The sequence below is a fragment of the Triticum urartu genome, chromosome 7A, assembly GCF_056163025.1.
Source record: "Triticum urartu cultivar PI428250 chromosome 7A, HENAU_Tu73, whole genome shotgun sequence".
NCBI classification, from domain to species: Eukaryota; Viridiplantae; Streptophyta; class Magnoliopsida; order Poales; family Poaceae; genus Triticum; species Triticum urartu.
In genome coordinates, this window is record NC_141879.1 from 733,188,651 (window position 1) to 733,203,912 (window position 15,262).

Genomic DNA, 15,262 nt, shown 5'->3' on the forward strand with positions numbered 1-15,262 from the left:
CTGGTCATAGATCAAGTGATAGGAAGGATGCTGGCTGCTGGTGCTCGTTCATCAGGATCATCTGAATAATGTTTTTCCAAGGACTCATTGAATTTAGAAATGGACTCTTATGGTGTCTGACCCCGGAAATTCCAATAAGCAGAGCTGACGTTTTATTTTCTTTGTTGGTGACACAACCAAAGGGAACATATGATATTGTTACATGCAAATTGAAAGATATAGCAGGTACCTAAGAGTGAACAACAATCTAAGTTCCTTTCTTTTTCTTAGCAATTGTTTGATTAAAGTGCCTATAGATTTTTTCTTTTTTTTTCTTCAATTTGGAAAGTCAAGTTCGCATTTTTTTATACACCTAAATCTATCTCTTAATTTTCAGCAAATGGTATTATATATGACAAGTTATATGGCAAACCAGAAGGGCGAGTTAGCCGAAAAGTTTCTAGCTGATTACCAAGGTACTGCTCAACCATAAATTTGTAGGAATTGCTATTGTTTTGCGAGCAGAGAGTGGACACTTATAAGGAGGAAGTTGAAGGTAACTTTGAAATATATATCAACCGTTGATCTATTTGTTTTTTCTGTGGTTAGGACCATATTTTAACCATAAAATCACACAAAATGGTTTTGTTCCCTCCTTGCATTTTCCTCTGTTTTTTTTTTACTTCTGTCATTAAACGACTTCTACATATGGCTATGTGTGGATGAAATTTCCTATGCCTTTTTGACTGTGTATGATGAGCTTCTCTCACCATGCCCATACTACAAAATATTTTGTTTTGCTATATCATATAAATTGAGCAGGAAATGCTTCCTTCACTTGCACCTTTTGTTTGAGTGTTGGTTGTCTGTCAATTTTTTTTGTACATTACTAAGGATACACTTCGACTTACCATTATTTTTTCTTTCCTCGTGTTATTTTGAAGCGATGCCAACACTTGCAAAGGAACTGACTTTAGCTGCAACTAGGTGCGACTGGGTGCTCCGTCCTTGCCTTTATGTGTTGTTTCCTTTGCGCAACATCCTATCTAAGAGTTATTATATTCTCACTTGCTGATTAAGCAACTCTTGGAAACTAAGATGTCAACAATCCTAAGAAGAGGTACTTGATGTTCCTTCTACGCCTTGCTTTCTTTGGCCAACATTTGCAGTTGTTGCTTCCTTCTTATAAATCATGTTTCATTTTCCTCAACAGCAAGGTATTGACTGATGCGCTCTCTGTCGCTGCTCCTGCCAAAGCTTGCTTCTCTTTTGGTAGCAAGAGAAGTATCAAGGTGGAATGTTGGGGCCGGGAAGCACTAAGTTCTCTCGTGGCTTACCACTAAGTATCAAAGGCATTTTAATATGGTTTTTTTCCCGTCTGTAAGATGGCAATTCTATTTACCAACCGAAAGGTATGTTGCTTTCTTAATTGATGTAAATGAAGGTAGCTCAAGAATATCTCAATTTGCATCATGCATTAGTACTCCGTAATGTGTATATGTGTACTTGTGTTGAGAATTTAGCTGGTACTCCCTCCCTCCGTCTTATATTGTGGGACGGAGTAGTATTTATTTACAACATGTTATACAAAAAAGAGTGGCGTTAGATGGTGTACTATTTATTTTGGTTGTCCCAAACAAACTCTGCGCTATATCATTCTTTCTGCTACTCGGGGCCTCTTTGATTCAAAGAATTTTTCATAGGTTTTTTACATGATTTTTTTCCTAAGGAATCATTTCTACTACATTCCGGAGGAAATCTAGAATCCACTCCAATCTCTTGGGGATAAAATCCTTTTTTTTTCATGTGATGCAATCAAACAAACTCAAATCCTACAATGTGTTTTTCATATTCCTATGTTTTTACAGTCTCATGATTTGAAGGGCATGACATTTCATACAATGTGTTTTTCATATTCCTACGTTTTTACAGTCTCATGTTTCTACAAACTATGTCTTTTTCTTCTTCTTCTGTATCATGTATATTTTCCATTAGCATAAATTCATCAATGTTGCATACTGATGCCAGGGATATCAGAACAAGGAGAAGGTGGCCTAAAAAAAGAAGCTAGAGAACAACAAGCTCATCACCGAATTTACATAGAGGAATATGAAGAAACAAGACTCTTAAAATATTATACTTGGTCAATTTTTGCAACAGCAAAAAATCTTTCAAACTGACGTTGTGACCAGATTTAGGACAACATTGGTCTTCATCTTGTTGGACATGAATAGACCGATGTTTGTTAATTGGTACTCCCTCTGTAAGCTAATATATGATATTTTAGATAACTATTTAGTCATCTAAAACATCTTATATTAGTTTACAGAGGGAGTATCATATTCAACATGTTTAACTAAATTACACATATTTTTTAAGTGTAAACGCTTGGATTGACTGGGAAAATCAATCAGCTCACGCACAATTTCTTGGCTAGCTGCGTGTGCAAGGTTGCACATCGAGCCGGGGAAGGTTGGCGGGGATGCCGTTGTGACGATGAATGCATGCGCGAACGATGACATGATTGACCTGCCTGCCTATTCGCTCATCCAGGGAGAAGGCACGGTGCATGCACGACAGGACCGGACTTCCGCAAGGGCGGGGTGCAAGTGCAGTGATGAATGAGCGGACGAGGCAAGCCCCATCCAATAGGAACCGCCCCTTCCGCCTTGCGGCCACATTCCCAACGGGCCCACATGGTAGGATGGAACGACACCCTGCGTACTTCACACGTTGCTCGTCCCTTCCAGTATGTACACCCCCGTTTGGCGTCTGTTGATGTCCATCCAGACATACTAGCAAGAAATGAGTTTTGACCTTGAAGATGATTTTAACCATTTGTTTGATTCATTCATATGTATTATAGCCCGTAGCAATGCACAGGCGTTCTACTAGTCTGACTTAGTGTAGGAGTTCACGTCTTCCATCTGAGAACATAGACCAAATCGTTTTTTGACTAAAAAAACTTTTCTCCTTTTCAATCTCAGTCGTCAATTTTTGCAGTAACACAAATTAACGGATATAAAGGCTTGACCTATGGAGAATTGTGAAAGCCCCGTCCTTTAATATTAGGTATATATAAAGATGTGTCGCTCTGCCTATGTTGTAGATTGAAGAAACATCTGGTTTTCCCCAGATGGCCAAGCGTCTTTCTGTAGCAAATATTTTCTTGTTGGACATTTTTCTGTAGCAAATATTAGTAGTAGGGTTTTGTGTGTAAGATGTTTGTATTTACCCTGGACATCCGCATCGAAGCAAATCCTTTTTTGGATGTGCCCTCATCGTCATAGTGCTGTTTTCATAGAGCTGCGTTCAGTGCTGGCCTAGGGAATAGTACGGTCTAAAAACCAAGCAGTTCATCACAAAAGAAACACTAAACTACAACAAGCAAAAGGCAAAAAGGAAATCCAGAAAAGAGATCGTGTAGAGAAAAACGGCACGGCAACGGCGCGGACACTTCTAGTATGCTCTAAACCTAAACCTAGCTTCCACAGGCCACCCGGCGTTTGTTGGCCCGCGGACCGCGGTGCTGCACGCTCAAAGGGAAAACCCTATTTGCCGCTCTCTGCGGCAAACAGTCGGGGCTGCATAGGGCTATGGACAGAGCGCTCGCAGGTGTGCCGGCCGGGCCGGCATGTTAACCGTTCCAACTCTATCGGTTTGGGAAACCTTCTATGAATGTTCCTAGCGTACTTTTCCGGTTTTGGGAACCTTCCAAAAGATTCCAAAAACGGTTTTTTCTTCTAATATTTCTTTTCTGTTTATATATTTTTTTCATTTTTCATTTTTTCGTTCTTTTTTCAGTCTTTTTTATCTTCTTGCTCTTTTCTTATTTTCTTTTTTCAAAGAATGTTTCAGAAATTTTTCCAAAATGAATTTTTCAGATTTTGTTGGCTTTTTCAGAAAATGTTCCTGTTTTCAATTTTTTGTTCAGAAATTTCAAAAAAAATTAGAATTTCAAAAATTGTTCGTTTATTTTGAAAAAAATTCAGAATTTCAAAAAGTGTTCGTCCTTTTAAGTTTGATTCACAATCTAAAAAATGTTTGGATTAATATATATGCTCCCATTTCAAAATTTGTTGAAAATTCAAAACAAATTCATGTTTCAAAATTTATTCACAAATTCAAAAAGTGTCTGCATCTTTAAATATTATTCACAAATTAGAAAATGCGCAGGAAATTTAAAAAATGTTCCCATTTTTTGGAAAGTGTTCATTTTTTTGGAAATGTTCCCATTTTCAAAACCTTTTTTGCAAATTCATCACTTTCAAGTTTTTCATTTTTTTCACATATTCAAAAAAAATTTGGTAACTTTAGAAAATGTTCCTTTTTTACAAATTTGTTCAGCAATTCTATAAATATCCACTTTTCCAAATTTGTTCACAAATTAAGATATATTTGGGGTTTCAAAAAATGTTCCAGTTCTGAAATTTGTTTAGATTTCAAAACAGGTTCATAAGTTAAAAAAAATCATTTTTCCAAATCTCGCTCACAAGTTCAAAAATTGTTTCCATTTTCAAGTTTTTGTTCACATATACAAAACATCTTCGGGATTTTCAAATTGTTTTCAGGTTCAAAAGTTTGTTCTTCATTTCAAAAGTTTTACCTGTTTTGTTAAGTTTTTCACCAATTTAAAAAATGTTTGAGTTTTCCAAAAATGTTCTGGAATTTGAAAATTTGTTCGTGTTTTTCAAAAAATATTTCTATTTTAATTTTTGTTTGTGTGTACATATAGTCTTAAGGATTTTGAAATTATTCTCAGGTTCAAACTTTTTCTCTACATTTCAAAAGTTGTACACGTTTTCAAAGTATGTTCTGGAATTTGGAAAATTATTCACATTTTAAAGAAATTGGAAAATTTCAGAAATGTTTGTTCTATAGAAAATTGTTTGGATTTTCCAAAGATATGCAATGTTCCACATTTTTTACTAATTCAAAAAATGTTTGGGTGTTTAAAATGTGTTCGCAATTTGAAAAGATGTTCGAAAATTCTAAATTTGATTCACTTTTGTGAAAAATATTCGGGATTTCAAAATGGTGTTAATAGTTTTTAAGTAATGTGGAATTTACGTTGCGGTTTCTAGTTCATTTGATTTCGCGCCACATATGTGGAACGAATGCTTTGTGGGTGTGGTGGCTATCATGATGGGTGTACACACTGGATGTCTGCAGTTCGAATTCTTGGTCGGCCGCTGTCTATTTTTACGCATTTGTCACCCGACCGCTCGCGCGAGGTCAACCTAAATGGGGCGGCCCGGTTGCGCGATTCCTATGTGAACGGATTCTGCGTCAAATAGGTGCTCCCCGCTCCAAGCCTACCTTGCACTTCAAGCTGGACTTGCGGTAAATACACTGGTAGTCATAGAACTTGCGTGCGGCGGTTAGTTTGGTGCATAAACATCAAACTTGCGCGGACGTGCAAACACGATCACATTTTCCGTACGCGGGTGTATTCGCTGCCTGCATGGCACGTCAGCATGGTCAGGGCCCATTGTCAGTGGCTGAGAGCAGCTGAAGTGCAGTGCACGTTATTTTATTTTAGAAACACCCTCAGTTGTTTTAAGTTCATACAAGACAGTGTATGGTTTAAACAAACTGTGCTGAAAACAATCGGTCGGTGTGGGATCGAACAGGCGCCATGTCACGTTAGTGCACGCCTCCTAACCAACCCATCTGATCTGCTTGTGTTAAATACAGACTACTAACGATATATTCTTTTGAATAAAAGTACACATTTTGAAGTATATTTTCTTTTCTCTAGATTTTAAAATTTAAAATTATTTGGATTCAAACAAATTTCCGCTGATTTTTTCCGAAAGGAAATTATGTACATTCATTCTGCACTAGATTTCCTTTTATCTAGATTATTTAGTTTAAAATTTATTGAATTCAAACAAAAATTGAGTAGATTTGACAAATTTATGTACATTCATTCTGACCTATATTTTCTTTTATCTAAATTTTCAAATAGGAAATTATTTGAAATAAAATAAAATTTTCGTTCATTTGTAGAAAAGATACGTAAATACATTGTGCACTATTTCCTTTTATCTAGATTATGAACTTTCAAATTATTCGAATTCAAATAAAAATTTAGTTGGTTTGTCCGAAATTTATGTAGATTCATTCTGAACTATATTTTTTTATCTTGATTTTCGAATTTAGAATTGTTTAAATTAAAAAAATCTGTTGATTTTTCCGAAAGAAATGTATGCACATTTTTATGTAGATTATTCAAGTTTGAACAAAATTTAGTTGATTTGTCTGAAAAATGTACGTACATTCAGTATGCACTATATTTCCTTTTATAAAAAATTTGAAATTTAAAATTTTTCGACTTCAAACAAAAAATCTAGTTGATTTGTCCGAAAAGTTTACTTAGAATATAAGTTATTTTCTTACATAGTAAAAAATAAATAAGAATACATAAGATAAATTTTGTTTATCTCTTTCAGTCTATATAATTGTGCCCGAGTGGTTGGCGCTCGCAAACGCTGCGAGCTTATGCGATCGTAGGTTCGAACCGGGGCTTCCCCTTTATTCACACCTCTTTCCAGTTTCGATTTGTACTTTAATTTGTATGCTCCATCTTATATAAAAAAATTGCTCATAGATCTATTCGTGGCGAAACTCAGCAGGTAGTGGGTTCAAATCCTGGGCATTGCACCTGCATTTTTCATTTTATTATTTGAGGATTTTCACCGTTAATAAATAAAATGCAAGGGGGCTTTTGAAAATAAATTTGTGCGCGGATTACACACAGTGGCCCCCGCCACGTTGGCATGCCACGCATGCACGGGATACGAATGGATACTGTAGAAAGCACTATATATGAACGGAAGGACAAGTTAGATGACCGGAAAAGTTTATCCATCAAACTAACCGCCCCCCAAGTAGCGCAAGTTCTATGACGGGTGTATTTACCTCTTCTCTTTTCACCGTTAATAAATAAAATGCAAGGGGGCTTTTGAAAATAAATGTGTGCGCGGATTACACACAGTGGCCCCCCGTCACGTTGGCATGCCACGCATGCACGGGATACGAATGGATACTGTAGAAAGCACTATATATGAACGGAAGGACAAGTTAGATGACCGGAAAAGTTTATCCATCAAACTAACCGCCCCCCAAGTAGCGCAAGTTCTATGACGGGTGTATTTACCTCTTTTCTTTTCTATAAAAGATCAAAAATAGAAGAGGGAGCCAGGTTCGAACTCGATACCACTCGACTACTACGACACCACGATGGATTATGCAATCTCTATTCTTCCACCTTTTTATTCTCTTCTGTTCGCGAAACATTCCCTTTTTTTCTTTCTTTTTTTTCTTTTTAATGCACGAGAATTTTTTCAAAATAAAATTTAAAATTTGCCGGACCTATTTTTGAAATTTGATTTTTTTCGAATTTGGTGAACTTTTTTCGAATTCGGTGAACTTTTTCCAAATTCAGTGATTTTTTGTATTCGATGAACTGTTTTTCAAATTCAGTGAACTTTTTTTGAATTCTATGAAATTTTCTAAAAAATGATTAAATTTTTTTCAAATCCGGTGAACATTTCTCAAATTCAATGAATCGATGAACTTTTGTTTCAAATTTGATGATTTTTTTAAATCGATGAACCTTTTTCGAAATTGATGAACTTATTTCATTTAAAACAACTTTTCCAAATAATTCAAAAATCTAAATGCTACTATGTACTGTATAATAATTAATAACTAGCATGGCTACAATCATTCTTAAACAGTTCGCGTTGCAATCCATCACTGTCAACTGGTAGGCGTACTGGTTTGCTAGACAGTTCGTACACAGTTGCGGCGCGGGGTCGACCTATCCAGGGCCCCTCCCAGGTATACGTACGTTAGGTATACGTAGCAGGTCTTCGATGGAATCTCTCACCGCCTCGCTCAGCGCCTCAGCCTCGCGTGCTAGCCTAGGAAAAAAAAATCCCAATACGCTGTTGGGCCTGGCCCATGTTTGCACGTACGTGGTCAGGAGAGATCGGAGAGGAAAGGAATCGTTGGGGCGAACGGGGCGGCCGCCTCGGGCCCCCAAAAGCCAGGGGCCCCTCCCAGGTATACGTACGTTAGGTATACGTAGCAGGTCTTCGATGGAATCTCTCACCGCCTCGCTCAGCGCCTCGGCCTCGCGTGCTAGCCTAGGAAAAAAAAATCCCAATACGCTGTTGGGCCTGGCCCATGTTTGCACGTACGTGGTCAGGAGAGATCGGAGAGGAAAGGAATCGTTGGGGGGGGGGGGGGGGGGCGAACGGGGCGGCCGCCCCGGGCCCCCAAAAGCCAGGGGCCCCTCCCGGGTATACGTACGTTAGGTATACGTAGCAGGTCTTCGATGGAATCTCTCACCGCCTCGCTCAGCGCCTCAGCCTCGCGTGCTAGCCTAGGAAAAAAAATCCCAATACGCTGTTGGGCCTGGCCCATGTTTGCACGTACGTGGTCAGGAGAGATCGGAGAGGAAAGGAATCGTTGGGTTGATTTCCTGTAACTTAGGAATTAGGATTGATCGTTCCCTACCCTTTTCCTATTCCGCTGTTCCTCACGAACGAACGACGCGACTCACGCGAGTAGCCGAGTACGCGACGACTGGAGCAGCAGGATCTCTTCGAGTTCGACCTTGGCTGCGACTGCAGCAGGTATGTTTGGGCGCGCCCTCTTCCCTCGCATGATCTTCATCCTATTTCTGTTCTTTCTAATCCTGATTCCCAATTTCTCGATCGATCGGACAGATTAACAGGGATTCGTTTTTAGGGCGCTCGAATCATTGTGCCCACGTTGCCAGATTAGATTATAGAGAGAAGGTACTATACCGTATACCATGCCCTAGCAGATTCTTATTATATTAGATGATCTTCTATACTTAATGTAATATTTTAATTAGCTTTGCGTTAATTTTAAAGTGAATTGTTCCTTTCACTTTCAGCAGGGTCATGTCGAGTACGGGTAGAAAGTATCCATCCGGAAGTCAAAAAAGAAAGAAGAAGGAGGAGGAAGATGAGGAGAAAGAAGAATTGAGCGGATCTCTTTTTAAATATTATAAGAGCGATACGAGCACGCCAAGAAATCCAGACGAGTTGGCGATAGTTCTTGCGGGTGACCGAACTAATGGCAATTCAGAAGATGATGGCGATACGCCTACAGAAGGCAATGCCGATGTCAACATGGATGATACCAATGTGAGTGATTATGAGCCCATATTTAATTCATCTACGGCAGAATCTACTAGTGTTGATGAGGAACCAGTTAGTGTGGATATTTATGATCCAAGCAATTGGGGTAATCTTGATAACAAAGCGAGGGACATATTAGTGGAAAAGGGGCCTAAAAGGGAAGAAGAAAACACTAAATATCCTTTGGATGAAAATTTAAGACATTTTTCGTATAGCCATTACTCAAGAAAGATGACCAATGGAGAGGTGCGTGATAGAAAATGGTTAGTGTTTTCAAAACACACAAAGAAAGTGTTCTGTTTTTGCTGTAAGCTTTTCAATTCTGATAAATGCAAGAGTGCAATGGGGAATGATGGGTTTTGTGATTGGAGGCATATTAATGAGAGACTGAAAGAGCACGAAGTAGTGTCGACCATATTACCAACATGAACTCATGGACTGAATTGAGAGTTAGACTGAGCAAGCATGAAACAATTGACAAAGATTTACAGCAACAAATCACAAAGGAGAAAGAACGCATAAGGCATGTTTTGTTAAGAATTGTTGCCATTGTGAAATTTCTTGGTAAGCGCAATTTGGCTTTTAGAGGATCCAGTGAGCAACTTTATGATGATTGTAATGGAAATTTTTTAGCCTATGTGGAGATGGTTGCAGAGTTTGATTTGGTAATGCAAGATCATCTTAGGCGTATTCAAGATAAAGAGATCCATCACCATTATCTTAGCCACAAAATTCAAAACGAGCTGATTTCTCTTATGGCTAGTGACATTACAAATTCTATTCTCAAGATTGTCAAAGTGGCCAAATATTTCTCTATTATCCTAGATTGTACCCCAGATGTGAGTCATCAAGAACAAATGAGTTTGTTGGTTCGATGTGTTCATATATCTGATGGAAAAATACAAATTGTGGAGTACTTCCTTGCTTTTTTGGTAGTGGAGGACACATCTGGTTTGGGAATTTTCAAGGTATTGGTTGATTCTATGAAGTCCTTCAATCTTAATATTGATGATATTAGGGGCCAAGGTTATGACAATGGATCCAACATGAAAGGAAAATACAAGGGGGTGCAAAGTCGGTTGCTTGAGGTAAATCCAAGAGCTTTGTATATGCCATGTGCTTGCCACAGTCTTAATCTTACCCTTTGTGATATGGCTAAATCTTGTGGTAGAGCTGTTTCTTTTTTTGGAATCGTGCAACGGATATATGTATTATTCAGTGGTTCTACGAAAAGATGGAAAGTTTTTGTTAGCCATGTGACAGATATGACTGTGAAATCGTTGAGCAATACTCGTTGGGAGAGTCATATCAAAAGTGTTAAAGCAATTAGATTTCAAGCTCCTAACATAAGATCAGCTTTACTTGATTTAAGTGAAGATAGTGGTACCGAACCCAAGGATAGGAGTGATGCAAAAAATTTGTTTGATGTGCTTGGCAGCTATGAGTTCATACTTGGCATGGTCATTTGGCATGACATTCTATTTGCTGTAGATTCAGTAAGCAGGAAGCTGCAATCACCATCCATGTGCATTGAGACTGCCTTAAAGCAAATAGATGGTATGAGGACTTATTTTGACACTTATAGAGAGGAAGGGTTTGATTCTAGTATGATCATTGCCAAAGAAATCGCAGCTGAAATGGGTGTAGAGCCATCATTTCCAGTAAAGCGTCGTGTTTCTAGGAAGAAACAATTTGATGAAGATGACAATGATGAAGCGATATTGGAAGCTGAGAAGGATTTTAAAGTCAATTATTTTTTGATTATGGTTGATAAGGCGGCCACTTCACTGAAAATTAGATTTGACGAACTTGAGTCATTCAAAAATATATTTGGATTTTTAATGAGTTCAATGGCCTTGAAGTCATTGGACCGTTCTGAACTTAAAGACAGTTGTACAAAATTTGCAAGTGCTTTCTCTTCGGGTGGTTCATCTGATGTTGATTTAAATGATCTGATTTCTGAGTTAATTGTTATGCAGTCAACTTTGCCCGATAGAACAATGTCCGCTATGGAGATTTTTGAGTTTGCAAGGGAAGCAGATTGTTATCCAAATATTGCTATTGCATATCGGATTTTCTTTACTATGCCTGTTACTGTGGCATCAGCTGAAAGAAGTTTTTCGAAGTTGAAATTGTTGAAGAACTACTTGAGATCTACAATGTCGCAAGAGAGGTTAAATGGCTTGGCAACTTTATGCATCGAGAAAAATTTGGTTGATGAAATTGACATTGATACTATCGTTAGTGATTTTGGATCTCAGAATGTTAGAAGAAAATTTTGAAGGTAATATGTAATACATTATTTGATATGCACAATCATTTTGGACGCACTTAATTATTTTCTTTGATACAAATTATATGTATATATGATGGTAATTAATTAGGCATTTATATTAAGGGCCCCGAAGGGCCCCGGATTGTAGTTTTGCCCTGGGCCCCCAAAATCTCAGGACCGGCCCTGGTCGAGTCCATGTACATGCAACTTTTTTCTGGTTTTCCACTGAGTTACTCGTCCTGCAATACACCGGCGATACCCTTATCCTTTGTCGCGCCGACATTCCCTCCGTCACTCGTCTTAAACAAAGTCTCGATGCCTTTGCCCCCGGGCTTTCTATTAACTTTCATAAGTCCGGGTTCATTCCCATACATTGCGCCCCCGAGCTGTCGACCGAAATGGCCTCGATCCTCGAATGTCCTATCTCCACCTTCCCCCAACCCTACCTAGGTCTTCCTCTCTCCCCTCTCAAACTCCCCATCTCTGCCTATGACCCCCTCATCAGATCCTTCGACCGCTATTTGTCTGGGTGGCGCGCTCTTCTCCTTTCCTCGGGCGGTAGGCTTGTCCTTTGCAATGCGGTGTTAAATAACCTTGCCACTTATTACATGTGTTCCTATTGTTGGGGAACGTAGTAATTTCAAAAATTTCCTACGCACACACAAGATCATGGTGATGCATAGCAACGAGAGGGGAGAGTGTTGTCTACGTACCCTCGTAGACCGAAGCGGAAGCGTTGACGCAACGTAGAGGAAGTAGTCGTACGTCTTCCCGGTCCAACCGATCCAAGCACCGTTACTCCGGCACCTCCGAGTTCTTGGCACACGTTCAGCTCGATGCCGCTCCCCGGGCTCCGATCCAGCAAAGCTTCAGGGAGGAGTTCCGTCAGCACGACGGCGTGGTGACGATCTTGATGTTCAATCGTCGCAGGGCTTCGCCTAAGCACCGCTACAATATGACCGAGGTGTAATATCGTGGAGGGGGGCACCGCACACGGCTAAGGAACGATCACGAAGATCAACTTGTGTGTACTAGGGGTGCCCCCTGCCCCCGTATATAAAGGAGTGGAGGAGGGGAGGGCCGCCCTCTCTATGGCACGCCCTAGGGGAGTCCTACTCCCACCGGGAGTAGGATTCCCCCTTTCCTAGTCCAACTAGGAGTCCTTCCATGTAGTAGGAGTAGGAGACAGGGAAGGGGAAGGGAGAAGGGAAAGAAGGAGGGGGCGCGGCCCCTCCCCCTAGTCCAATTCGGACTAGGCCTTGGGGGGGGGGGCGGGGGGGGCGGCCTGCCCTAGGCAGCCCCTCTCTCTTTCCCGTATGGCCCAATAAGGCCCAATACTTCTCCCGGCGAATTCCCCTAACTCTCCGGTACTCTGAAAAATACCCGAACCACTCGGAACCTTTCCGATGTCCGAATATAGTCGTCCAATATATCGATCTTTACATCTCGACCATTTCGAGACTCCTCGTCATGTCCCCGATCCCATCCGGGACTCCGAACTCCTTCGGTACATCAAAACTCATAAACTCATAATATAACTGTCATCGAAACCTTAAGCGTGCGGACCCTACGGTTCGAGAACAATGTAGACATGACTGAGACACGTCTCCGGTCAATAACCAATAGCGGGACCTGGATGCCCATATTGGCTCCTACATATTCTACGAAGATCTTTATCGGTCAGACCGCATAACAACATACGTTGTTCCCTTTGTCATCGGTATGTTACTTGCCTGAGATTCGATCGTCGGTATCCAATACCTAGTTCAATCTCGTTACCGGCAAGTCTCTTTACTCGTTCCGTAATACATCATCCTGCAACTAACTCATTAGTTGCAATGCTTGCAAGGCTTAAGTGATGTGCATTACCGAGAGGGCCCAGAGATACCTCTCCGACATTCGGAGTGACAAATCCTAATCTCGAAATACGCCAACCCAACATGTACCTTTGGAGACACCTGTAGAGCTCCTTTATAATCACCCAGTTACGTTGTGACGTTTGGTAGCACATAAAGTGTTCCTCCGGCAAACGGGAGTTGCATAATCTCATAGTCATAGGAAGATGTATAAGTCATGAAGAAAGCAATAGCAACATACTAAACGATCAGGTGCTAAGCTAATGGAATGGGTCATGTCAATCAGATCATTCAACTAATGATGTGATCCCGTTAATCAAATAACAACTCTTTGTCCATGGTTAGGAAACATAACCATCTTTGATTAACGAGCTAGTCAAGTAGAGGCATACTAGTGACACTCTGTTTGTCTATGTATTCACACATGTATGATGTTTCCGGTTAATACAATTCTAGCATGAATAATAAACATTTATCATGATATAAGGAAATAAATAATAACTTTATTATTGCCTCTAGGGCATATTTCCTTCACCTATATGCTGCCCCCCTGGAGTGCTTGAGCAAATTGATCGTCGGGGTCGTGCTTTCTTTTGGACCGGCAAGGATACTTGCTCCGGTGCTCGTTGTTTAATTGCTTGGGACAAAGTGTGCGTTGATTTGCAGGAAGGCGGACTCGTCATGCGCGACCTCCGGCGACAAAATATGTGCCTTCTTCTCAACTTCGTCGACGCTCTTCATCGGCCCGGCTCCCCGCCCTGGAAGCTCTGGTTCCTCCGTCACGTCAGGGGCGACGTTGGGGACCCCTGCTCGGCGCCTTCGTTCCTCCAGACAATCATCCAGGCGGCGCTACCGACCTACCGATCCATCACTCAGGTGCAGCTTGGTGATGGGCGCATTACCTCCTTCTGGCAGGATTGGTGGCTCCCAGGGGGTGCGCTCTGTTTCACCTTCAAGGCGCTCTTCTCCCACTCGACGCAGCGCAACGCTTCGGTCGCTGCGGTCATGGAGGACGGCCTCGCGCTTCAGCCGAGGCTTTCCACGGTGGCAGGTGTTCAGCTTGATGTCGTGCACGCACTCCTGTGGGATGTTCATCTGCTGGGCGTGCATGACCGTCGCTTCATGGCGTGGGGAGATGACCTTGCTTTCAGCTCGCGGGCTGCTTTCCGCGTCCTGTCACCACACGACGTGCTCGATCAGGACTCCATCGACATATGGGGTTCTCGGCTCCCTGGAAAAATCAAGATCTTTGCTAGGCTTTTGGTTGGCGATCGGCTTAGCACTCGGGCGAATCTGTGCGCCAAAAACTGCGCTCCTTCATCGACATGTGCCTCCTGCCATGCGACGGAGATGGCGGACCATCTCTTCGCTGCCTGTCCTCGTGTGGCACCGGTCTGGGCCGGACTTGGCTTGGGCCCCTTTCTCTCCGTGAGTGAAATTCTCTCTACTTCACCCACGCCGCAAATTAATGGTTCTGCCCGGAGAGATGGCCTCTACATCCTGCTCTGGAACGTGTGGAAAGCCAGGAACAATGTGGTCTTCAACTCCATCAGCTGCACGACCGACGACGTTCTCCGGCGCACGGCCGAAGATGTGCTTCTGTGGTCCAAACGTTTTGAGACTGGATCGAGCGAACAGCTCCTCCTGTTCCGCTCCTTCCTTATCTCGGGCACTTAGATTACCTCTCTCTCTCTTTTTTGTTTCTTTGCCTCTTTATCTTGTTGTTTTTTATCTCCTCGGTGGAAAACATTGTATGACGCCATGTCGTTTCGAGTAATATAACAACCGGTGGGGCTTCCGCTCCCCCGTCATTCTCGAAAAAAGGGCTCGGCCCAGTAGACACTGTAGTAGGCGCCGGTTGCCTTCTTCGGCACTGAATGCGCTGAATAGGAGCACCCTCATGGTACACATGTACATGAATTTGTTAGTAGACCTTTGGCCCAAAGCCCATCTAAAATTCTGTAATTCTT

General features: G+C 41.3%; 1 protein-coding gene across 1 annotated transcript; it reads left to right on the forward strand.

Annotated features, from left to right (window-relative positions):
• Positions 1 to 9,586: 9,586 nt before the first annotated feature.
• On the forward strand, positions 9,587 to 11,443 carry LOC147962422 (uncharacterized). The gene has a single exon (XM_087534190.1). It carries the CDS (start codon positions 9,587 to 9,589, stop codon positions 11,441 to 11,443), a length of 1,857 nt encoding a protein of 618 aa, XP_087390316.1.
• The last annotated feature ends 3,819 nt before the right edge of the window (positions 11,444 to 15,262 follow it).